At 37.6% G+C, this 25,608-nt stretch overlaps 1 protein-coding gene across 1 annotated transcript in view; it reads left to right on the top strand.

Annotated features, from left to right (window-relative positions):
• The window catches only part of TMEM232 (transmembrane protein 232), an 89,391-nt gene that overhangs the window by 8,366 nt on the left and 55,417 nt on the right, over nucleotides 1-25,608 (top strand). Inside the window, exons 3-6 of the mRNA XM_047774733.1 lie at nucleotides 7,267-7,372; nucleotides 9,223-9,380; nucleotides 15,449-15,548; nucleotides 18,595-18,761. Of these exons, the coding sequence (XP_047630689.1) occupies nucleotides 7,267-7,372; nucleotides 9,223-9,380; nucleotides 15,449-15,548; nucleotides 18,595-18,761 (531 nt within the window). The remainder of the gene's footprint in view (nucleotides 1-7,266; nucleotides 7,373-9,222; nucleotides 9,381-15,448; nucleotides 15,549-18,594; nucleotides 18,762-25,608) is intronic.

Below are 25,608 nucleotides of genomic sequence, written 5' to 3'. Positions count from 1 at the left end.
TTTGTATTCCTTTTCTAATATTTCCTTGCTGGTATACAGAAATGCAACTGACTTCTGAATGTTCATCTTATATCCTGCTACTTTGCTGAATTTATGAATCAGTTCAAGGAGTTTTGGGGTTGAGTCCTTAGGGTTTTCTATGTAGAGTATCATGTCATCTGCATACAGTGACAGTTTGATCTCTTCTCTTCCTATATGGATGCCTTTTATTTCTTTTGTTTGTCTAATTGCTGTGGCTAGGACTTCCAAAACTATGTTGAAGAGCAGTGGTGAGAGTGGGCATCCCTGTCTTGTTCCAGATTTGAGTGAGAAGGCTTTCCGTTTTTCCCCATTGAGGATTATATTTGCTGTGGGTTTCTCATAAATGGCTTTGATTATATTCAGGAATGTTCCCTCTATACCCAGTTTGGCGAGGGTCTTGATCATGAATGGATGTTGGACTTTGTCAAATGCTTTTTTTGCGTCTATTGAGATGATCATATGATTTTTGACTTTTTTTTTGTTAACGTGGGGTATGATGCTGATTGATTTGCGTATGTTGAACCATCCTTGTGAACCTGGGATGAACCCAACCTGGTCATGGTGTATAATTTTTTTGATATGTTGTTGGATTCGGTTGGCTAAGATTTTGTTGAGAATTTTTGCATCTATATTCATCAATGATATTGGGCGATAGTTTTCTTTTTTGGTGTTATCTCTGTCTGGTTTTGGAATGAGGGTGATGGTGGCATCATAGAATGTCTTTGGGAGTATTCCTTCTTCTTCAACCTTTTGAAAGAGTTTCAGGAAGATGGGCACCAATTCCTCTTTCTATGTTTGATAGAATTCACCTGTGAAGCCATCTGGTCCTGGACTTTTATTTGTAGGGAGTGATTTTATGAGCTCTTCAATTTCATTTCTAGTGATCGGTCTGTTCAGTTGGTCTGCTTCTACTTGATTCAGTTTTGGCAGGCTGTAAGGTTCTCGAAAATTGTCCATTTCTTCCAGATTGTCAAACTTGTTGCCGTAGAGTTGTTCATAGTATTCTCTTATGGTTTTTTGTATTTCTGCTGTATCCGTTGTGATTTCTCCTTTTTCATTTATAATTTTGGTTATTTGGGTTCTTTCTCTCCTCTTTTTAGTGAGTCTGGCCAGGGGTTAGTCAATTTTGTTCACCTTTTCAACGAACCAGCTCTTGGTTTTATTAATTTTCTCTATTGTTTTTTGAGTCTCTATTTTATTGATTTCTGCTTTGATCTTTATAATTTCCTTCCTTCTGCTGACTTTAGGACTTTTTTGTTCTTCTTCTTCTAATTCATTTAGGTGGAGGGTTAAGTTGTCAATTTGGGATCTTTCTTCTTTTTTGAGAAAGGCCTGTATTGCTATAAATTTCCCTCTGAGCACTGCTTTCGAAGCATCCCATAGATTTTGAGAGGTTGTGTCTTCATTATCATTTGTTTCAAGGTAGTTTTTGATTTCCTTCTTGATTTCCTCATTGACCCATTGGTTTTTTAGTAGCATGTTGTTTAGTCTCCATGCAGTAGGTTTTTTCTCTTTCCTTTTCCCATGGTTGGTTTCTAATTTCATGGCATTGTGGTCAGAGAAGATACTTGAGATAATTTCTATGCTCCTAAATTTATTGAGGTTAGCTTTGTGTCCCAATATGTGGTCGATTCTTGAGAATGTTCCATGAGCATTTGAGAAGAATGTGTATTCTGCTTTTTTTGGATGTAGTGTCCTGAAGATATCACTTAAGTCTAACTTTTCTATTGTTTCCTTTAGGATCTCTGTTGCTTTATTGGTTTTCAGTCTAGAGGATCTGTCCATTGATGTGAGGGGCATATTAAGGTCTCCTACTATGATTGTATTCTCATCAATATTTCCCTTTATGTCTGTTAATATTTGATGTATGTATCTGGGTGCTCCTATATTTGGGGCCTATATGTTGACGATAGTAACATCCTCTCCTTGGATGGATCCCTTAATCATTAAGTAGTGTCCTTCTTTGTCTTTCTTTATGTCTTTTGTTTTAAAGTCTATTTTGTCTGATATGAACGTTGCGACTCCTGCTTTTCTGTCTTGTCTATTGGCGTGAAATATTTTTCCCCACCCTTTCCCTTTCAATCTATATGTATCTTTTGTCCTAAGGTGAGTTTCTTGTAGGAAGCATATTGAAGGTTTTTGCCTTTTTCTCCACTCAGCCACTCTGTGTCTTTTGATTGGGGCATTCAGTCCATTGACATTTAAGGTGATAATTGATAGATGATTATTTATTGCCATTTGAACCTCGTGTTCCAGTTGATTCTATGGTTCTCCATTCTTCCTTTCTTTTTTTTTTTTTTTTTGGTTGGATGGTCTCCTGTTATTATCTGCTTGAGTGTATTTTTTATGTCATTTTTTGCAAATGCAATATTTGCTTTTGGCTTGTGGTTGCCCTGTTTTTTAAGTATGCTAACCCCTTCCCATAATTGTGTGTTTTAGCCTGATGGTCCTGTAAGTTCAAACCCTTCATTACTATATTAAAATTAAGAAGAGAAACATACAAACAAACAAACAAAAGGGTTATTTACTTCCTAACATCCCTTGCCCACATTTTATGGTTTTGATGACTCTTTTTTATTTTTTTCTTTTTAATTTTATTTTGTTTGAAGCATGTTCATGATTAAATCTGTATGCGGGCTTATTTGAGTGACTGCTCTCTGCAGTTTCCTCAGTCCTAGTTCTTCCTCTTCTTGTTTGTTTTTTTTCTTTTCTTTTTTCTTCCCTTTCCTTCCTTTCTTTTTGGTTTAGAGAAGCCCTTTCAATATTTCCTTTAACCTGGGTTTTGTGTTGCAGTATTCTTTAAGTTTTTGTTTGTTGGAAAAAATTTTTATTTCCCCCTCTATTTTAAATGATATTCTTGCTGGATAGAGTATTCTAGGTTGCATATTTTTTCCTTTGAGCACTTTAAATATCTCTTGCCATTCCCTCCTGGCCTGTAGTGTTTCTGTAGAGAAGTCAGCTGATAATTCTTATGGGGGTTCCCTTGTAGGTAACATTCTGTTTTTCTCTTGCTGCCTTTAGGATCCTCTCTTTATCACTAACTTTTGCCATTTTTATTATGATGTGTCTTGCTGTGGGTCTATTTGGGTTCAGTTTGTTTGGGGCCCTCTGTGCTTCCTGTATCTTGAACTCAGTATCCTTTAGATTTGGGAAGTTTCCAGCGATAATTTCTTCAAATATATTTTCCATCCCCTTATCTTTTTCTACCCCTTCTGGAATTCCTATTATGCGTAGATTGGCCCACTTTATATTATCCCATAGGTCTCTTATATTGCTTTCCAGTTTTTGGATTCGGTTTTCTGTCTATTGACCGGATTGAGTGATTTCCATTATTCTATCTTCCATATCACTGATTCGTTCTTCTGCATTATTCATTCTGGTTTTTACTGCCCTTAGTTCAGTTTGCATCTCTGCAAATGAATGTTCTATTTTTCTTGGCTCCTCCTTATATTTTCTAGTTCCTTTCTGAGGGTATCTGCATTACTGTTCATATCTTCTCTTAATTCCTTCCGTATTTTCACTGTTTCTCTTTTGAACTCCAGTTCTGTCTGACTGCAGAGATCTGTTTCATTGTTGACTGTTTTAGGTGAATTCTCCTGTTGGTTTGACTGGGGGTGGTTTCTCAGCTTCTTCATCTTGCTTGTTGTTTTCTTTCTCCTGAGGGAGTTGTACTCTCCGTTATCGGGCAGTGTTTGCCTTGTCACTGCCGTGGAATATTTCCTGAGGGCTGGCGTTGTTGGTCAATCTTTTTTGAGGCAGTGTGGCTTTTCTGGAGTGTTGATGGGGCTAACAGTGTTTCTTTGAAGCAAAGGAGGGCTTCCTGAGGGCAGACAGGACTGGGAGGTCCACACCACGATGGTAGCAGATTTCACTTGGTCATGCAGAGCTTGCTCTGGTGTTTTTAGGCTGTGGGGTTCTTGCAGGGGGTTGGCGGTGTTGGGCACCTGTTTCTCAGGAGTGCAGCGCCCCCTGGGGGCTGGAGCAGCTATCTGGGTCACTGAGAACCTAAGAGGCTCTTCCCTAGGGCAGCCCAACTCAGAAGGATGGCCTGAGAATGTAGGCGGATCTTTCCACAGTCTGGCCAAGCTTGTTGCAGCTTTTCTGGGCTGCAGGGGCTCTTCCAGGGGGCTGGTGGTGCTGAGCAGCTATTCCGCGGGAGTGGGGCACCCCTTAGGGGCTTGGGCGGGTAGCAGGGCCACTGGAAACCCAAGAGGCTCCTCCCCAGGGCAGCCCGACTCAGAAAGACCGTCTGAGATCTTTTCCCGGCTCGGCCAGGCTTGTTGCAGCTTTTCTGGGCTGTAGGGGGTCCTGCCTGGAGCTGGCAGTCCTATGCAGCTGATCCTCTAGAGCTTGGCACCCCCTGGGGGCTTGGGCGGGTAGCAGGGCTGCTGGAAATCCAAGAGGCTCCTCCCCGGGGCAGCCCGACTCAGAAAAACCATCCGAGAATTAGGCACATCTATTCCCGGCCTGGCTAGGCTTGTTCTAGCTTTTCTGGGCTGCAGGCCTTTTCTCGGGGGCTGGTGGTGTTTGGTGCTACTCTGCAGAAGTGTAGCCCCTCCAAAGGGCAAGCAGGCCTGTGCAGGGACAGCCCCTGCGGTGGTAGGCTTCAGGCAATTGTTGAGGCCAGCCCTCCTGGATGGCAGGCAGCCCCAGGTTCAGGAGAGCGTAGGGGGTGGTGGGGGTGGGGGGAGGGGATGCACTGGGAAGCACAGCTTTCAGCTAGCTAGCGGGCCTGTAAGCTTGCTGTGGCGTGGGGGGTATTCTATGGGGACCCACCCCTTCTTCTCTCCCCTCCCAGCAAGGGCGCAGACCAGGCTCTTCTGCCAGGTTCCCTCTGATGTGGCTTTCCACTTCCCCACCCCTACAGTATTGCTCCCTTTCTCTGCGACAGCTTTGTTTTCTAGTCTCCCAGGCAGTCTCTGCCCCGTCAAATGGTTTCTAGACCTCCCAAGCAGTTTCCGCTCCGCACCGCCCCCCCAGCCCATTCTTGGGGTCTTACCTCTGGAGCCGAGGATTCGTTGCCCAGCCCCCACCCAGGCGTCTCAATTTTTGGTGACTGTGCCCGTAGTTCAGATGGTCCGTTGGGTTCTTGATCGGCTTTTCCCTACTCCAACTTACTGCTACACTCTTCTCTGCATCTGGAGATTCCTCCGGTTCGTTTGATCTTTCCCCCGTGTAGGTGACTTTCCAGGGTGCGGGATCCCTTTCTCCTCCTCATTTCCCTTTCGGGAGTGCCCGTCCCGCTCGGATTTACCTTCTCTCACTCTCCTCTTTTCTCCCGTTCTGCCCAGTAATGTCACGAACTTCTTGCCGTTATTGGAGTTTAGGTTCCTCTGCCAGCGATTGGTTGCTGCTTCTGTGCGAGTCATTTATTCTGTGGATGTGCTTTTTTTGTTGTGTTTGTGGGAGAGGGCGAGCGTGTCCCCCTACTCCTCCGCCATCTTGTCCTCTCTCCAAGAATTAGTATTGTTAAAGTGGCCATACTGCCCAAAGCCATCTACAGATTTAATGTAATCTGTATCATATTAATCTGGATGTTTTTCACAGAACTAGAACTGAAATTTATATCGATTCAAAGGAGACCCAGAATTGCCAAAGAAATCCTGAGGAAAAAGAACAAATCTGGAGGCATAACCACTTAGACTTTGGGCAATACTACAGAGCTACAGTCATCAAAACAATGTAGTAGTGGCACAGAACCAGTCATATGGATCAATGGAACAGAATAGACAGGCCAGAAATAAACCTGCATGCCTACGATCTTTTACAAAGCAATCTTTTACAAAGGAAGCAAAAATATACACTGGAGAAAAAGACAGTTTCTTCAGCAGGTGGTGTTGGTAAAGCTGGACAGCTTCCTATAAATCGGTGAAGTTAAAACACTTCTTCACATCATACACAAAAATAAGCTCAAAATGACTGAAAGACTTAAATATAAGACACTATAAAACTCCTAGAGGAGAACATAAGCAAACATTCTCTGACATTAATTGTAGCAATATTTTCTTAGTTTGGTCTCTCAAGGCAAAAGAAAGAAAAGCTAAAAAAAGCAAATGGGACCTAATCAAACTTACAAGGTTTTGCTCAGCAAAGCAAACTATAAACAAAATGAAAAAAATTTACATACTAGGAGAAAATAGTTGGAAACAATGTGACTGATGGGGGCTAAATTTCCACAATATGCAAACAGCTCAATATATATAAAAAAAAACCCAATCAAAAATGGTTAGAAGACCTAAATAGACTTTTTTTTTCAAGGAAGACGTACAGATGGTCACTATGCACATGAAAAGATGCTCAAGATTGATAGTTACTAGAGAGATGCAAATCAAAACCGCAATGAGGTGTCACTGCACACCAGTCAGAATGGGTGTCATCAAAAAGTCTATAAATAACAAATCCTGAAGAGGGTGTGGAGAAAAGGGGGTATCTTCCTACACTGTCGGTGGAAATGTGAATTGTTGAAGCCACAATGGAGAACAGTATGGTGGTTCTGTTTACCATATGATCCAATAATCCCACTTCTGTGCATGTATCTGGAAAAGCTGAAAACTAATTAGAAATGATACTTGCACCCCAGTATTCATAGGTGCACTGTTTACAGTAGTCAAGGCATGGAAGCAACCTAAGTGTCCATCAGTAGATGAATGGATAAAGAAGATGTGGTATTTATATGCAATAGCTATTACTCAGCCATAAAAAAGAATGAAGTAATGCCATTTTATAGCAACATGGGTCGACCTAGAGATTATCATACTAAGTGGAGTAAGTCAGAGGACAGATATAGTGTGATATCATATATATGTGGAATGTCAAAAATGATAGAAATGAACTTACTTACAAAATGGAAACAGACTCAGACATAGAAAACAATCCTATAGTTACCATAGGGGAAGGGATAGAGGGATAAATTAGGAGTATGGAATTAATAGTTGTTACACATTACTGTATATAAAATAGATAAAAATTAAGGACTTATTGTATAGCACTGGAAATTATATTCAATATCTTATAATAACCTCATGGAAAAGAATCTGAATACATACATGCACACACACACACACATAAACTGAATCACTTTGCTGTATACCTGAAACTAACACAATATTGTGAATCAATTATTCTTCAATAAAAATGATAAAATATTAATGAGTAAAATATAGAATAAAATAAATAATATAGATAATAAAAATAAGTATATATTCAATTTTAAAACTTTGTCTCTTTTATGCTTTCCTGTAACAGAGGAAATTGGGTCTCAAAACCTTAGGTAGTGGGAAGAATGTTCATCTTCCTACTGCGTGGACAGAAGTAATATATCTGGCTCAGTGCAAAGGAGAAATCCAAGATGGTATGTCCTCTAACTAAGCTCTTCTTAGTTACCCCAAGTGTTTTCTATATTAGCAATGATGACATAATTGGAGAACTTTAATATTTAGAAATTGTACAGGAGCCAAGGAAAATTTGCTTTTATCTATTGAAATATCTGATAATGCTTCATTATGAAAGTTCCTTTTGTAATTTTGAATTTATGAATTTGGCTACTCAACTTTTTAATTACAAAATTGTTTTTAAAACTTTGGCTCAGCAGAGTCTTTATTGCTTTTTTCTAAAATTAGTAACTAATTAAAAAGTAATATAAAATGTCACTTAGTGATTTTCAATTACAATAGGCACTATACTTTAGTGAAACTTGTTTCTGCGTTTTATAATGTATACTCAGGAAACATTAACCAAATGGCCAATAGTTTCTCACTTATTTTAAACAGCTATTTTACTCATTACCTTTTCATTTATCATTCTCATTTCTGTGTCTTCTTTTAAACCACACTCCAACCAATCTAAAAAGGAAGTTAAAAAACATTATTTTTAAGGAAGTAAGATTCTTTCTATCATCATTCTAAATTTTATGTGTAGGCCTTTTAAAATGAGTTTTAGAATGTTAACCATAGGAGGTCAGAGAGTAATCCCCATGTAAATTGGGTTTTGTAGTGCTATCTGGGAGCTTTCAAGCAATAGGAAGAATGAGAATGATTTTGCATTTAACTTGCCTTTATGGCACTTCATCACAGTGCTATCCACAGCTTGACCCTATCAAATATTTAAATGATAATGAAGTAGACAATCTTGATTTACCGGCCACAGCAGCCACTTGCTCTTCTTCTGTCAATTAAACCTGTTTTGTTCATGACAGCTCCTTAAAATCTTTGTATAAGCACACTTTGGAGATATTGTGAATTTGGTCCCAGATCACCATAGTAAAGCAAATACTGCAGTAAAGCGAGCCACACAAACTTTCGTTTTCACAATGCATATAACAGTTGTGTTTATTCTATATTGTAGTCTATCAAATGTGCACTATCATGTCTAAAAAATGTACCTAAAAATAATTAAAAATTAATCCTGTGAAAAAGTGGCACCAATAGACTTGCTTGATACAGCGTTACCACAGACCTTCAATTTGTAAAAAATGCAGTATCTGCAAAGCACAGTAAATCACAGTGCAATAAAAAGAGGAGTGCCTGTAGTGACTTGAGGGGCAATTTTCTGTAGGGCTCTAGCTCTATATTCTTCCTTGTTGAGCTCCACTGGGCCCTATTTTCTCTGCCCTGATAGTCTAGTCTTCCACTTTACTCTTCTATAGCACTTTTCCTGAGCTTTATCTTTTGTCATACAGTTTTATCCCATTTCCCCACTATTGTGTATGTGGTCTGATGATCTATTTTGTGTTGTCTGGAATGGCTGGAGATCCTCAGGCATTTCTCTCTCTCTGTTCACCCCCCACCCCGACCCAACCCCCATTGCACACCTCTCACCCTTCTCTACCTCTGTAGTTTTTCCAGCTTAGTGACTTCTGAGTAGTTGAACATTCTACATAGCAGCTTAGACTTCCAAAGCTAGTATCTTGATGAAGAGACTGAGGAGGCAGCAGTTTTGCCTTTTCTGATCTCATCTTGGAAGTCATGCAGTGTCACTTCTACCACATTCTTTTGGTTGAAGCACTCAAGGGCTCAGGTTTAAGGGGAAGGGGGCATAGACTTGACTTCTAGATGGGAGAGATATCAAAGAATTTATAAATATTTAAAAACTGCAATCTGGTTTTGATGACTGAGCATACAGTTAATTATAAGACTTAATTGTAGCATGTAGAAAAACAGCATGATTTATAAATAATGGAGTTTCTACTTTTTAATATTTCAGAAGCTTTAAATATGCTTTATGCTTCCCTGGATCATGCTTCCTTTGATTATGATCATCTGCCTGCCTTATTTTTTCTTGCGGAATCAGTTTTATATAGACTCTGTTGTGATGCATTTCTAAAGCCTTACTTATACTCAGTTGAAATAAAGCTGGCAAAGGTATGTTTTAAAATATTTTAAATGTGTTTTTATTGCTACATGTACTACATCTAGCCATCTATTTTAAAATCATGACATCTGTTTTAGGATCTAAACAAGCCATTTGGTTTTATTATGGAATATTCTCTAGTTTCATAGTTTATTTTAATCTCCTCTAACTGTGGGCACTATGTTATTGCTTGATATCCAAATGGAGGTAGTTTAAGAAAATATAATTTTGTCAGCCATGTAAGAAAAGAACAGTTAATTAAAATCAAGTTTATATTTATATCTGATAAGCTATATGTAGCTTTTCTCCTCTTTGTTTTAAGGATTTCTAAATAACCCTTTTCCATTTAAAAATGCTGACAATCTTAAGTTGCTGCCCTGTTTTGAGAGGATGAGTTCTTCTCTCGGTATTCTGTGTCATTTTATAACCATAATGTGGGAAATTCTCCTCATGTAGCTCATGTTTTATAAGGTGTTGGAAGTCATATAGTTCCATTCCCTGTAATGATCAAGGTTGCCTGCTGCAAAATTTATTATTAGTCAAAGAAATTTAGCTTAATTAGTGGCTAGATTGCAAGGAAAAAAGCTAGAAGAATAATTTCTTTAAGAATAAAGAAATAGGAGTTCCTGCTGTGATGCAGTGGAATCAGAGGCATCTCTGCAGCACTGGGGCACAGGTTCAATCCCTGGCCTAGCACAGTGGGTTAAGGATCTGGTGTTGGCGCAGCTGTGGCATAGGTTGCAACTATCGTTAGGATCTGATCCTTGGCCTGGGAACTTCATATGCCATGGGGCGGCCAAAAAAGAAAAAAAAAAAAAAAGCAAATAAATACATACATATAAATGTATGTGTATATATCTTGAGATGTATATACACATACATATAAATGTATGTGTATATATCTTGAGATGTATATACACATACATATAAATGTATGTGTATATATCTTGAGATGTATATACACATACATATCAATGGAAATTAAGTACAGTATTTGCAAATTTCTTTCCTTATTTAGTTTTGATTATGAACTACTAGAAAATGAGCATGAAGGGACTTCCCGTCACAGCTCAGTGGAAACGAATCTGACTTGCATCCATGAGGATGCAGGTTCGATCCCTGGCCTTGCTCCGTGGTTTAAGGATCTGGCGTTGCTGTGAGCTGTGGTGTAGGTTTCAGACACATCTTGGATCCCGCATTGCTGTGGCTGTGGCATAGGCCCATGGCTACAGCTCCGATTTGACCTCTAGTCTGGGAACCTCCATATGCTGTGGGTGCAGCCCTAGTTAAAAAAAAAAAGAAAGAAAATGAGCATGAAGTTGTTGGTGATGCAGCCAGAGCATCTTTGAAAATACCATATCTTAGGCTATAAGTCTAAAGTTTCTGTGACATGTTTTGGGGTAAAAAACTTACGGAGACCAGGCAAGACATAGAGAGCATGTAATAGAAATTGAAAATGCAGAGAACTGAGGTTTTGCATAGAAGAACAAAGAGACAGGTAAGATTGTGATGTCTTTTTCTTCCTTCTTCTTTCTTTATTCTCCAAACTCTTCAGTATAGAGTATATATAAAAGATTATATAATTGTTTTGGGATTAAAATATCTTTTATAATGGAAAAAGGACAGAGTGGAAAAACATATAGAGCAAGTGTGGCTTTTCTCTCCTTTCCTTGTCATCCCCTTTAGTGACCTTTTTCCTTTTCTTAGCTTTTATAGTTCTGCCAGCAATAAAAATGGCTATAAAATAAAGTTTTAGCCATTGAACATATTGCTTATAATTTACATACACCATGTATTTATTTAATTTTGAAAAGATACCTATATCCTCTCATCTGAATGTTTAGATTATTTGTATAGGTTCTTAGAGCAGCTGTAAACACTTCGCACTTAACTTTGTGCATTTCAAGATGATCAATGCTTTAAATGTAGACATAATAATTTATTTAATCTTTGATACAATCCTAAAAGGAGGTGCAATTATTATCCACCATTCCACAGACTAAGGCATAAAGAGTTTAAGTAAATTATCCAAGATCTCAGTAGAGAAGGTTTTGAAACCCAGAGTCCAGTGGATTCTCAGCCATGATTCTACTCAGTTACCTTTGCTTTCAGATTTACTAACTTTAATGCTTGCTTTTTATTGTTCTAGAGGATATAAATTAACTAGTAGAAATAAGCATGCTTTATATGTACCTTTGATTTCAGGCAAGAAGCCATTTCAGTTATCCTCGTCTTTGTAGAATGTTCTTCGTATATCTAATAGTCAGTTGGAAACTTCCCTTTTTCCTGTTGAAGGGCTTTTCCATGGAGACACTGCTCACATTTCATACACACTGTTTTGCTTATCCTTTGACAAAGTAGTATATAGCTCAGGGTTGGAAAGACCCAAACATACCTGATTCCCTAATGTTACTTACTTTCAGATTTTGTGTGCATTCTTTCTTCATTGTTTACCTCTGAATGTGGAATCTTAACTATTGAAGGCTATTATTGAAGTTTAAGAATAACATAAGAGCAACAGTTTATTTATTTTTCTTTTTAGGGCTGCACCTGTGGCATATGGAAGTTCCCTGGTTAGGGGCTAAATTGGAGCTGCAGCTGCTGACCTATGCCACAGCCACAGCAGCGTCAGATCCGAGCCATGTCTGTGATCTACACTTCAGCTCACCCTGGATCCTTAAACCACTGAGCAGGGATGCGCATGGAACTTGCATCCTCTTTGATACTAGTCTCGTTCGTTACCACTGAGCCACAATGGGAACTCCATGTTTTAGATAAAAAGTGTTCTTTAAGTTCTGTAAAAAACATGGATCACATAACCACCTGTTAAAATGTAATGCATAGTAAATATTATTCCCCATTTATATTTCATGGTTAGGTAACATAGAGAGATGAAGAGAAGAGATAGAGGAGGAAAGAAGGGGATTAAAGAATAAAGGAAAAGATGGACGGGTAGAGAATGAAATTGACAAGCGGAAATTCAGTCTGGGAGGCAAGCTTAAATTGTCAAGCTACAGGGAGAGTATGTACACAAATAAGACATGAAGAAAGCTGCATGGAAATTTCCGGAATTCCTTAAAGATATTGAATGGCAGATTTTTCAATAAAAATCTGGCTTTTCATAATATTACAGATGGAAACTGTCAAAACCATTTTTCCAAGCATAATTACATAGAGTTGCACTTCCTGATCATGTGAGACTTGTGACCAAATTTGTGTATAACACAGCAGTTATTCAAACTAATTTCTCTTTTTTTGGTGCAGGATATGGAAATCCCCAGGCGAGGGGTCGATCAGAGCTATGGCTGTCAGCCTACACCACAGCTCACACCAATGTTGGATCCTTGATCCACTGAATGAGGCCAGGGGTCGAACCCGCATCCTTGTGGGTACTTGTCGGGTTCGTTACTGCTGTACCACCATGGGAACTCCTCAAACTAATATGTTGATCATATATTTTTCTGTTTTGTCCCACATTAAATTTTTAAACATTAATGTTTACTTCAATATACTTCTCATATCTCTTGCAAAATCTTAGTCTTCTTCTGATGAATTTATTATTTCTGATTTTAATATTCTCACTTATACTATTGTAATATTATTTTAAAATGGTCTATGGATTTCCACTTCCTTCTTATCTAACTTCAGTCTCTTGGAGAAGCATAGTGCTATATCAGAGTGGCTTATATGAGGAGATCCCCTTGAACAATGTAAACATTTTATTTTTATTTGTTTTTTAAGTCTGTAAATGGTCATATTTATAATTTATGGATACACACAAATGTTAATGGTGCATTCTCAGAATTTGATGATAAAGTTTGTGATAAAAATATTTCGAAATCACTGCTGTAAAAGAAAGTTCATGTCTTTTGATGCAATACACATAGTCCTGGGTTCAAAGTACATTAAGGCTGTTTATTTGCCTAATAGTGTTGGGTGAAGCACTAAGACTTGGAAGAATCATTTTTTAAATTTTATGTCATTTCTTAACATGTAAATATAATAATGCCCTTCATCATTGTGTATGTAATGGTACCCTGCACCCAGGTATATGTATGTATATATTTATGCATACATATATGTATAGTGTTTATCTCGATGATGGTGTAGTGATAGTTGTTATTATTTGGTCCTTTTCCATAACTTTATGATTTAGCAATTTAGGCATTTAATATTCCATTTATTCTATAGTTGGTAGTTTTCTTCTCATTTTCTGTGAAATCTATATATATATATATATGTGTGTGTGTGTGTGTGTGTTGTATATATATATATATATTTATTTTTTTTTTTTAGGGCTGTACCTGCAGCATATGGAGGTTCCTGCAGCATATTCAAGGCTAGGGGTCGATTTGGAGCTACAGCTGCTGGCCCACGCCACAGCCACAGCAATGCCAGATCAAAGCTTCATCGGCCACCCGCGCCACAGCTCATGGCAATGCCGGATCCTTAACCCACTGATCGAGGCCAGGGATCGCACCTGCAACCTCACGGTTCCTAGTCAGATTCGTTTCTGTTGTGCCACAATGGGAACTCCACATATCATATGTTTATATATATATATAATGATTTGTTATTTCTTTCTGTTATAGCTGGTTTACAGTGTTCTGTCAATTTTCTATGGTACAGCACGGTGACCCAGTTACACATACATGTATACATTCTTTTTTCTTACATTATCATGCTCCATTATACGTGACTAGAAATGGTTCCCAGGAGTTCCCGTCGTGGCACAGTGGTTAACGAATCCGACTAGGAACCATGAGGTTGCGGGTTTGGTCCCTGCCCTTGCTCAGTGGGTTAACGATCCGGCGTTGCCGTGAGCTGTGGTGTAGGTTGCAGACGCGGCTCGGATCCCGCGTTGCTGTGGCTCTGGCGTAGGCCGGTGGCTACAGCTCCGATTCAACCCCTAGCCTGGGAACCTCCATATGCCGTGGGAGCGGCCCAAGAAATAGCAACAACAAAAACAACAACAACAACAAAAAAGACAAAAAAAAAAAGAAATGGTTCCCAGTGCCACACGGCAGGATCTCATTGCTAATCCATTCCAAAGGCAATAGTCTGCATCTGTTAACGCCAAGCTCCCAATCCATCTCACTCCCTCCCCCCACCTCCCCCTTGGCAACCACAAGTCTATTTTCCAAGTCCATGTTTTTCTTTTCTGTGGAAAGGTTCGTTTGTGCTGTATTAGATTCTAGGTATAAGTGATATCATATGGTATTTGTCTTTCTGACTTAACTTCACTCAGTATGAGAGTCTCTAGTTCCATCCATGTTTCTGCAAATGGCATTATTTTGTTCTTTTTTATGGCTGAGTAGTAATTGTATATAGATACCACATGGAAACAACCCAAATATCCATTGACAGATGATTGGATTAGGAAGATGTGGTATATATCATATGTTTTTGTAGATACCTTATTTTCTACAGTATGTGTTTAGCAGTTTTAGCTTTACATGTGTTTTAAACTTCACAGAGGTAAGCTCTTAAAGTGCATACCTAGTAATGACATCTTGTGTTTGTGTGTGTGTTTTCACAAGAGTATCGGGATCTTAGTATAGCATACTATGTATGCACAGGCGGAATAGTTCTCAAAACTACCTAAAGCAATATTTTCAAACTGTTTTCACTGAGACCTATTGAAAGAAATATCTTTCGCATTGCAACCAGCACACACGTAATACACATTCATTTATATATTGAAACAATAAACTGTGATGTACTGTGATATTTTCTCTTCTCTTTTGTTTAAAAATCTCGGTTGATTTCGTGACTCACTTAAGGGGCATGACTTGCAATTTGAAAAATATTGTTCTAAAGGAACATAGAAACAAAATAGCATTCAGTATTGGTCATTATAAGTAATGTAGAGATGATTTATAAATTTTTATTTTTTGCTGAACCAGTATTTCAGCCTTGATACGGATGTTTTAAAGTTGTTTCAAAAGCACGTAATCTCAAGTGAATTTGAAATTGTTTCATCAAAAGTATATATAATAATAAAATGGTTTATTTCCCTTATGGTTTTTAAACATTTACTAATACAACACAAAAATGATTTCTTTTTCTCTTTTGACAGATTGGCTATTTGGTCTTCTTACGACTTTATATATATTTCCTTCACGGTCACCTGGAAAGTTTTAAACAACATTTACTTAGGCTTCAACCATATTTATACGGTATACTATCTTTTATTTTATACACTTATAAAACTTACATTTTATGATTTTGGGATGCTCAGACAGTCACTGTAAAGAGTATAAGCTATATTTTATTTTTTGTGAAAGATCACAGGTGTAGCATTGAAAAGCACAGCTTCTGGGCAAGACCGCATGGGTTTTATTTTCAAATTTTGTACTTCACTAAGCATATGACCTTGTCTGTGACTCAGTTTTCTCATCTGTATTAGTATCTAACTCAGTGGATTTCAAGAAAGATAAATTCACATTTTAATAAGGCACCACTAGTGGAGATGTAGATGCTGGATTGAAATGAGAGAGTAGATACAGGGGGTCCATCAGCTATGATGTTAGTATAGGCAAGAGATGTTACAAATATGAACTACTAAAATGAGGATGGATAGAGTAGTTTTGAAAATGTTTAGGAGGTAGAAAACACTGGACTTGGTGATCACTTGAATTTGAGCTATATATACAGGAAAGTGAGGAATTCAGGACAAATCTTCAGTTTCACATATTGACTAATAAGATCAAGATAACGAGGCTATAATTTGCAGCAACATGGATGGAACTAGAGACTCATGCTAAGTGAAGTAAGTCAGAAAGAGAAAGACAAATACCTTACGATATCACTTATATATGGAATCTAATATATGGGCACAAATGAACCTTTCCACAGAAAAGAAAACCATGGACTTGGAGAACAGACTTGTGGTTGCCAAGAGGGGGGAGGAGGGAGTGAGATGGATTGGGAATTTTGGGTTAATAGATGCATACTGTTGCCTTTGGAATGGATAAGCAATGAGATCCTGCTAGATCTAATCACTTATGATGGAGCATGATAATGTGAGAAAAAAGAATATATACATGTATGTGTGACTGGATCACTTTGCTGTATAGTAGAAAATTGACAGAACACTAAACCAGCTAGAATGGAAAAAATAAAAATCATTTTAAAAATAAAAAAATTAAACATAAAAAAGATAATGGGGATTTAAACAGGAAATTTTGGAGGAACATTGAACATACTGAATTTAAAGGTTACTTAGGTATATATACCTAGCAAGTACCTGGAAACATGAGTTGAAGCCTGGCCATCACTTGATTCGTGAGGATTAACATGAATCATTTGACAATCATTTTTTTTTTTGATGTGTGTGTCTTTTTAGGGGCACACCCACAGCATATGGAGGTTCCCAGGCTATGGGTCTAATTGGAGTCTCAGCTGCCGGCCACAGCAATGTGGAATCCAAGCCGTGTGTCTGCAGCCTACACCACAGCTCACAGCAATGGTAGATCCTTAACCCATTGAGCGAGACTAGGGATTCAACCTGCATCGTCATGGATACTAGTCAGATTCCTTTCCACTGAGCCACAACAGGAACTCTGAGAGTCATCAGTTTTAATATGGGTGAGAGAAACTGGGAATGGGAGATGGTGGTGGGGAGAAATTTATTCTAGGAATAGAGTCTTGGGGGATATAAACATTTAATAGATTGTTGGGATAACAGACATCAATCAGTGAAGGTGAATTAAGGGAAATGAGGGAATGATGATATAGAAATCCAAAGATGAGATTCAAGAAGATCAGTGTTTTAAAAAGATCAAATTTATTTGTTTATTATTTATTTTTAGGGCTGCACCTGTGACATATGTAAGTTCCCAGGCTAGGGGTCAAATCTGAGCTACAGCTGCCAGCCTATACCACAGCCATAGCGATGTAGGATCTGAGCCACGTCTGTGACCTGCACCAAAGCTCACGGCAACACTGAATCCTTAACTCATTGAGTGAGGCCAGGGATTGAAGCTGCGTCCTCATGGATACCAGTTGGCTTATTACCACTGAGACATAATGGGAACTCCTAAAAAGATCAAAAATTTTTAAAAAGCTTCGCTATGAAGGGGAGGAAAAATATGTCAATAGTTTGTTTGAAATAAAACAAGGTTAAAAGAAGAGAAGATTAATATATGGTAGGATAAGAGATCAAGAGACTCAAGATACAAGAAGAGGAATAATATCTGATGGGAAAAACTGTGGAGGAGGGAGTAGAACATAATAGTGGAAGTGTTTTGGAGACTGACCAATATGTACACAGTACAAGCGTTGACAGGGTGCGAAACCAAGACGATGCTGTAGATTGGCAGAATAGGAATTTGTGTCTATCATACCACTTGTTTTGCTTTGTTCATTATAGTATAAATCTTTTTAACTCCTCCCAGTGTTCAGAATAGTGACTCATCAAATACTCAAGTAATGGTGACACATTTTGAAAAATTATTTGAATCAAACCTCACGTTCTCACATTAGCTTGTTATTGTTGGTGTATGTCAAGAATACCAACATCTTTGTTTCATATAAAGAAAAAATCCCCAGATGTTGCCCTCTTACTTAGGCTACATTTCCATCTTTAGTAACAGACTGATTTCTACCTATTGCTATTAGTGACTCCTACCCTTCCATATAGCCATCCAGTGGAAGAGTGGTTATTACTGATTTTTCCAGTGTCGTTGGACTGAAACTCACAGATTGTTTAAGTTTATAGAAAAGGTGGTACAAAGGTGGTTCCATTAAATATCACATAGTCTTATGTTGAAGGACGTAGTTGTTGGCTATAGTTAAACACTGTGCTTTTAAAAATCAATTAACATGTTGAAAAGAATGGGGAATGTTGGGTTAAAAACAATGACATTGATAACAGTTTCAGACTATCCTTTATGAATAGTATTAATTCTAAATTGGTTTATTTTCAGCTGGAAGTTTCTAAGGATTGTTGTCTAGTAACTAAACTTAATTGGACCAACCATTATGCAATTGCTGTTCTGGATTATATAAACTGTTATATATATGAATTATTTATCTTGCAGTTTTCTATTATACCACCAGGGGTCATACATAACATTATTAATCTTCAACAGATGGGGAAATGTACAGCAATTTCAGCCTCAAAGTACTGAATTTAATTGTATTTTAATGACTAAAAGACAAATGAAACAGAATGCGAGATGTTAATGAAATACTTCTCACAAATTATTTTTCTTACAATAGCACTTTCTTTCTCTGGAGAATTATATTGCAAGTATCCAAACGTCTTTTCGAATGTTCGGTACATTCTGAAAATCATGAAAGTTATATATAAAAGAGAACTCCGTTTTGAATCAGTTTTTGGCCCTGCAGAAAACAAGAAGAGATATAAGCATGTAGATTCTGAGATGGTGAGTATATCCCAGTGCATGATGAATCAGATCAGATTATTATGATTAAATAATCATGTTTGCTGGTGTAGTAATATTGCTTAAGATGAGTTTAGCTTGTGGAGGTGGGGGCGGGGGGAGAAGAATGAACAGCACAGACACAAAATTCATGCAAGCTTATATTCATTTCCTGGATAGTAGTTAGTAGGATCAATGGTGGGGCAAGAATAGCTACACTACTACCTTAAATAGGTAATGTCATAAAACTTTCTTCCTTATAGAGTCCATCTAATTGAAAATTGAAGCATGATTGAGATTGTCTTATAAATGAACATTTTAAGATACTACGTTTTTATTAAAGGGAGTGTGTGTAAAGTGCAGACTATTAATGACAGCAAGTGTAATATTTTTATGTTTCCATAATTCATATGTAATAACATTTAAATATGCTATTAAAATCAACTGAAAGTTTTAAATGGTTCAAAACTGAGGAATTAAAGTAATCTGTGCTCTATGACAAATCTCCTTTTAATTTCTAACTCAGATATTAGTGATCAACATTGGAGAAAGCTGTCTGGCTTAGTTACATAATTCCTTGGTATGTAATAAGCCATGTATTATGCAAACAGAACTACAATATTCACATACCTTATAGGCTGAAGTACTTCAAAAGACAAACTTTGATCTCTGGGATTTATAATGTCTTTACTTCCTCTTCTCATATATATTCCAAAAGAAAGCAGTAAACATTTCAAAACTTTGATTCTTTTATTTTTTTGCTATATGTACATATTATTTTATAGTTTATAAATAGAAAATTTTGTTTTTCTAATAATTCCTTAAAAGGGAAAAACATTTAACATAATGCAAGTTGGAACAACTAAAGAAATTTAAATAACCTTCTCTTTTTAAGTATTTTTGCCTATGAGGTACTTTTACAAACATCCCTTGCTTCCCTTGGGCCTTTTCTAAAACTATCTACAATTTAAGTTTATAAGGAAGAACATTTATACTCACATATTTGTAATCTTTCTAGGAGTTAGTTTTTCTCTTTGACCCATGGGGAAACATCTACAGAGTGGCTTATAAGCCATTTGAACCATTTGGTTATACTTTCTAATGAACACAAATTTCTTCATGCATAAAAGGATCTTATTTTAAAGTTTAAAAATGTTTTAACAGGGAATTCCCTTAGTGGCTCAGCAGTTAACGAACCCGACTAGGATCCCGACTAGGCGGATTTGATCCCTAGCCTCACTCAGTGTGTTGGGGATCTGGCAGTGCTGTGAGCTTTGGTGTAGGTTGCAGACGCAGCTTGGATCCTGCATTGCTGTGGGTGTGGCTTGGGCCGGTGGCTGTAGTTTGGTTTCGACCCCTAGCCTGGGAACTTCCATTTGCCACAGGTGTGGCCCTATAAAGCAAAAAAAAAAAAAAAAAAAAAAAAAAAACCAAACAAAAAAAAACCAGTTTTAACAGTAAATGTATAACCTAAGATATGAAGCAACAGAAAAAACCCGTAGCTATCAAGAAGAAAGACCTGCTCACCAACTGACTGTGATCTACAGTAGGTACATAAAGCTCCCCATATTTATTTATTTGTTTGTTTGTTTATTTTTAGGGCCGCACCTGTGGCATATGGAGATTCCCAGGCTAGGGGTCCAATCAGAGCTATAGCTGCCTGCCTATGCCACAGCAATGCCAGGGCAGAGCCGAGTCTGTGACCTACGCTATAGCTCACAGCAATGCCAGATCCTTAACCCACTAGCAAGGCCCAGGTGGAACCTGCGTTCTCGTGGATGCTAGTCAGATTCGTTTCCACTGAGCCATGACGGGAACACCCCCATTATCTTTAAAAAAGACACTACCATCATCGCCACTACCACCATCATCTTAGCGTTGTCGGCGTTGTTGTATTTGCCCTGTTTACGTGGTTATTGTGAAGATTGCAGAAAAACATGTGCCTTATACATTATTAAGAGCTGTGTAACCATAAATAATGATTACTGAGAAATGTACTTAGGAACTCACTTTAACTCAGGCAGTTTAATATAATAATTTTCATCTAGGGACATGATTATTCTGACTAAATAATTGTGCTTAACTATGTAGTTAATTGTGCTGAACTTAATGTAGTGATGATTTGAGTGTTTTTCCTTTAAACAAGTAAGATACTGTGAAATCTTGATAAAATGAGTGTTATAGTTGTGAGACGCGAAACGTTCAATGTTGATTCTGCTTCCCCTTAAGAATCACTCTATTTTTTGTCATGCTTGGTGCACATACATAGCAAGGAAATGGAGGCTTACTTCTCTTCAACGTGGTTTGAACTGGATGGGGCAAAAATGTCAACCCATGAAAAGAATTTATCTGCCTAGAATGGGAGACGTCTCTAAATCTCTCTACTTTTTTACACCTTTTTTTTTTTTTTTTTTAATGATACCAGCGAAGGTTTGGAATGACATGTTTTCTCATCAGCATGTACTTTTCTCATATTTAAAAATTTTTTTTTTATTGAAATATAGTTGACTTACAATGTTGTGTTAGTTTCAGGTGTACAGCAAAGTGGTTCAGTTATATATATGTGTGTGTGTGTATTATATATGTTTATATATATTTATATATATACACACATTTTTTCAGATTCTTTCCCATTATGGATTATTACAAAGTGTTGAATATAGTTCCCTATGCTATAAAGCCGGTCTTTTTTGATTATTTTATATATAGTAGTATGTATATGTTAATCCCAAACTCCTGATTTATTCCTCTTTCCCTTTCCCCTTTGATAGCTGTAAGTTTTCTCTATCTGTGAGTCTGTTTCTGTTTTGTAAATAAGTTCATTTTTTTTTAAGATTCCACACATAAATAATATCATATGATATTTGTCTTTCTCTGCCTGGCTTACTTCACTTAGTATGACAATCTCTAGGTCTATCCATGTTGCTGCAAATGGCATTATTTCATTATTTTTTATGGCTGAGTAATATTCCATTGTATATATGTACCACATTGTCTTTAGTCATCTGTTGATGGACATTTAGGTTGCTTCTATGTCTTGACTATGGTAAATAGGGCTGCTATAAACATTGTGGTGCACGTATCTTTTTGAATTAGATTTTTCCTGGATGTATGGTCAGGAGTGGGATGGCTGTACCATATAGTAATTTCATTTTTAGTTTTTTAAGGAACCTCCATACTGTTCTCCATACTGGCTGCACCAACGTACATTCCCACCAAGAGTGTAGAAGGGTTCCCTCTTCTCCACAGCCTCTCCAGCATTTATTATTTGTAAACATTTTTTTCTTGTCTTTTGTCTTTTTAGGGCCACACCTGCGGCGTATGGAGGTTCCCAGGCTAGGGGTCTAATCAGAGCTGTTGCTGCCAGCCTATGCCAGAGCCACAGCAACACAAGATCCAATAATTTGTAAACATTTTGATGAAGACCATTCTGACCATGTGAGATGATACCTTATGGTAGTTTTGATTTGCATTTCTCTAATAATTATCAATATTGAACACCTTTTCATGTTCCTGTTGGCCATTTGTATGTTTTCTTTGGAGAAATGTCTAGTTAGGTCTCCTGCTCATTTTTTTTTTTTTTTTTGATTGGGTCTATCACTTGGTGAAGTTTATTTTTGTTTTTACTTATTTTAATTTTTTAATAATGATTTTTATTTTTTCCATTATAGCTGGTTACAGTGTTCTGTTAGTTTTATACTGCACAGCAGGATGACACATACATGCATACATTCTTTTTTCTCACATTATCATGCTCTATCACAAGTGACCAGACATAGTTCCCAGGGCCGGATCCCATTGCTTATCCATTCCCAAGGCAATAGTTTGCATCTTTTAACCCCAGATTCCCAGTCCATCCCACTCCCTCCCCTCTCCCCTTTGGCAGCCACAAGTCTGTTCTGCATGTCCATGATTTTCTTTTCTGTGGAGAGGTTCATTTGTGCTGTCTATTAGATTCCAGATGTAAGTGATATAAAGTGGTATTTGTCTTTCTCTTTCTGACTTACTTCAGTTAGTATTAGAGTCTCTAGTTCCATCCACGGGGCTGCAAATGGTATTATTTTGCTCTTTTTTATGGCTGAGTAGTATTCCATTGTGTATATATACCACCTCTTCTTAATCCAGTCGTCTGTGGATGGACGTTTAGGTTGTTTCCATGTCTTGGCTATTGTGAATAGTGCTGCAATGAACAAACTTTCCTTTTCTTTTTTCTTTTTTTGTCTTTTTGCCATTTCTTGGGCCACTCTCGTGGCATATGGAGGTTCCCATGCTAGGGGTCTAATCGGAGCTGTAGCTGCCAGCCTATGCCAGAGCCATAGCAACACGGGATCGAGTTGCGTCTGCAACCTACACCACAGCTCACGACAATGCCGGATCATTAACCCATTGAGCAGGGGCAGGGATCGAACCCGCAATCTCATGGTTCCTAGTCGGATTCGTTAACCATTGTGCCACGACGGGAACTCCTTCCTTTTCTTTTTCAAGGAGAGTTTTGTCTGGATAGATGCCCAAGAGTGGGATTGCTGGGTCATAGAGTAGTTCTATGTATAGTTTTCTAAGGTACCTCCATACTATTCTCCATAGTGGTTGTACCAATTGACATTCCCACCACCAGGGCAGGAGGGTTTCCTTTTCTCCACACCCTCTCCAGCATTTGTTATTTGTGGACTTATTAATGATAGCTATTCTGACTGGTGTGAGGTGATACCTCATGGTAGTTTTGATTTGCATTTCTCTAATAATCAGTAATGTTGAGCATTTTTTCATGTGCTTGTTGGCCATATGTATATCTTTGGAGAAATGTATATTTAGGTCTCTTGCTCATTTTTCATTTGGGCTGTTGGCTTTTTTGTTGTTGAATTGTATAAGATGTTTGTATATTTTAGAGATTAAGCCCTTGTCAGTTGCATTATTTGAAATTATTTTCTCCCATTCTGTAAGTTGTCTTTTGCAAATTGGTTTTATTATTTGCTGCAAGGAAAGAACACACACGAGGAAATATGCGACATTTTAGTTGGAGGATTTTGGAACGAATCTTTTACGGGATTTGGACTTTGGGTGACTTGAGGGAGGTGCTAAAGAACCAGGGGTTCTTGCAGAGTTCCTGTCATGGCTCAGCAGTTACCGAATCTGACGAGCATCCACGGGGACGCAGGTTCAATCCCTGGCCTTGCTCAGTGGGTTAAGGATCCAGTATTTCTGTGAGCCATGGTGTATGTCGCAGACACGTCTCAGATCCTGCATTGCTGTGGCTGTGATGTAGGCCAGTAGCTGCAGCTCTGGTTCAGCCCCTAGCCTGGGAGCCTCCATATGCTGAGGTTGCAGCCTTAAGAGCAAACAAACAAACAAGCAAACAAAAAAACCAATAAACAAAACTAGGGTTCTCTCTAGATTTTATTTATTTATTTATTGAAATGCAAATCAAAACTACCATGAGATACCATTTCTCTAGATTTGATGCTGACAGGAAGTAGGGGTGATTCTGATTGGGTATTTTGTAGGTGGCATGGTGATTTTTTTAATCTCTGCTTCAGAAAAAATATCAAGTGGCTTTATTAATCATGGGCCTAGAGTAATATTGTTTCAGGTTGATGTTCTTGAGTTTATATTCAACAGGAGAACAGAGTGACCTATGAGAACCAGACTACCTTGTAGTAATATTGATGTCAAATTAGTTCCAGAAATCAGAGACTAATTTTTCCCCCATTTTTAATGATAAGTAAAAATGGTATCATATATTAAAAATAAAACAAATTTTGTTCATTGTCTAAATCCTGGTCATTTTTACCGAATGCTTTTGGGAAAGTTCTCTGGTGATGGTGTATAAGTTTGTTCACGAGGATTTTTGACCTGACTCAATAGTGTCTCTAGCCATGCAGTGTACATGATTTGAAAGAACCAAGTATTGATTGTTTTCATTTAATTAGTCAAGCCATCCACAAGTTTCAAAACATATATACATATGCATTCAGAATGTTTGCAACATGAAGAATGTCAGGCATCCAGGCTGAGCCTTGTAGAGCAATTTGAGAAAAGAATTTCATTTATATGGGTTCTGCTTTTGGGGGAGACTACCACAGAGCAGAAAACTGAGTTTTTTTTTTTTTTTTGATGAAATATGTGCATGTAATGAAGTCTGCATGTCTCAGTCTGAAGTCTTAACATTAATTTAGAATGAAGCTTTTCTGTGGGCTATTCTAACATTCTCAACACTGATTCATCTCCATTTGCTTTTGTGGATGCTTGTTCCCCTAGGTCAGTAGACTTGTGCAGCAACTTTATCTTACTCCTGCCTTTCTTTCCAACATCTGAGTTCCTGAGATAATGTAGATCAATACGCATCTGTGAGACAACCAAAATGTTTACTAGAAATTTAAAATGTCTTATTTTAAAATTTATGTGTGAACTTCTGGCCTTCTCTCTAAAGAATACTCAACATGAAAACTTTTAAAGATATATATTCCTTTTTATATTCTTTTTCATTATGGTTTATTACAGGATACTGAATATAGTTCCCTGTGCTGTACAGTGGGACTTTATTGTTATTCATTCTGTATATAATAGTTTGCATCTGCTAATCTCAAACTCCCAATCCACTCCCCACTCCCCTTGGCAACCACAAGTCTGTTCTCTAGATCTAAGAGTCAGTTTCTGTCTTATAGATAAGTTCATTTGTGTCATATTTTAGATTACACATAAAAAAGATCTCGTGTAGTATTTGTCTTTCTTTTTTTGATTTACTTTGAAATGAAAATCTCTAGGTTCATCATGTTGTGCAAATGGCATTATTTCATTCTCTTTTTATGGTTGTGTCATATTCCATTGTGTCACATCTTCTTTACCTGTTGAA

This window comes from Phacochoerus africanus, chromosome 4 (assembly GCF_016906955.1).
Source record: "Phacochoerus africanus isolate WHEZ1 chromosome 4, ROS_Pafr_v1, whole genome shotgun sequence".
Lineage (NCBI taxonomy): Eukaryota > Metazoa > Chordata > Mammalia > Artiodactyla > Suidae > Phacochoerus > Phacochoerus africanus.
This window is presented reverse-complemented; position numbering and strand designations above follow the sequence as displayed.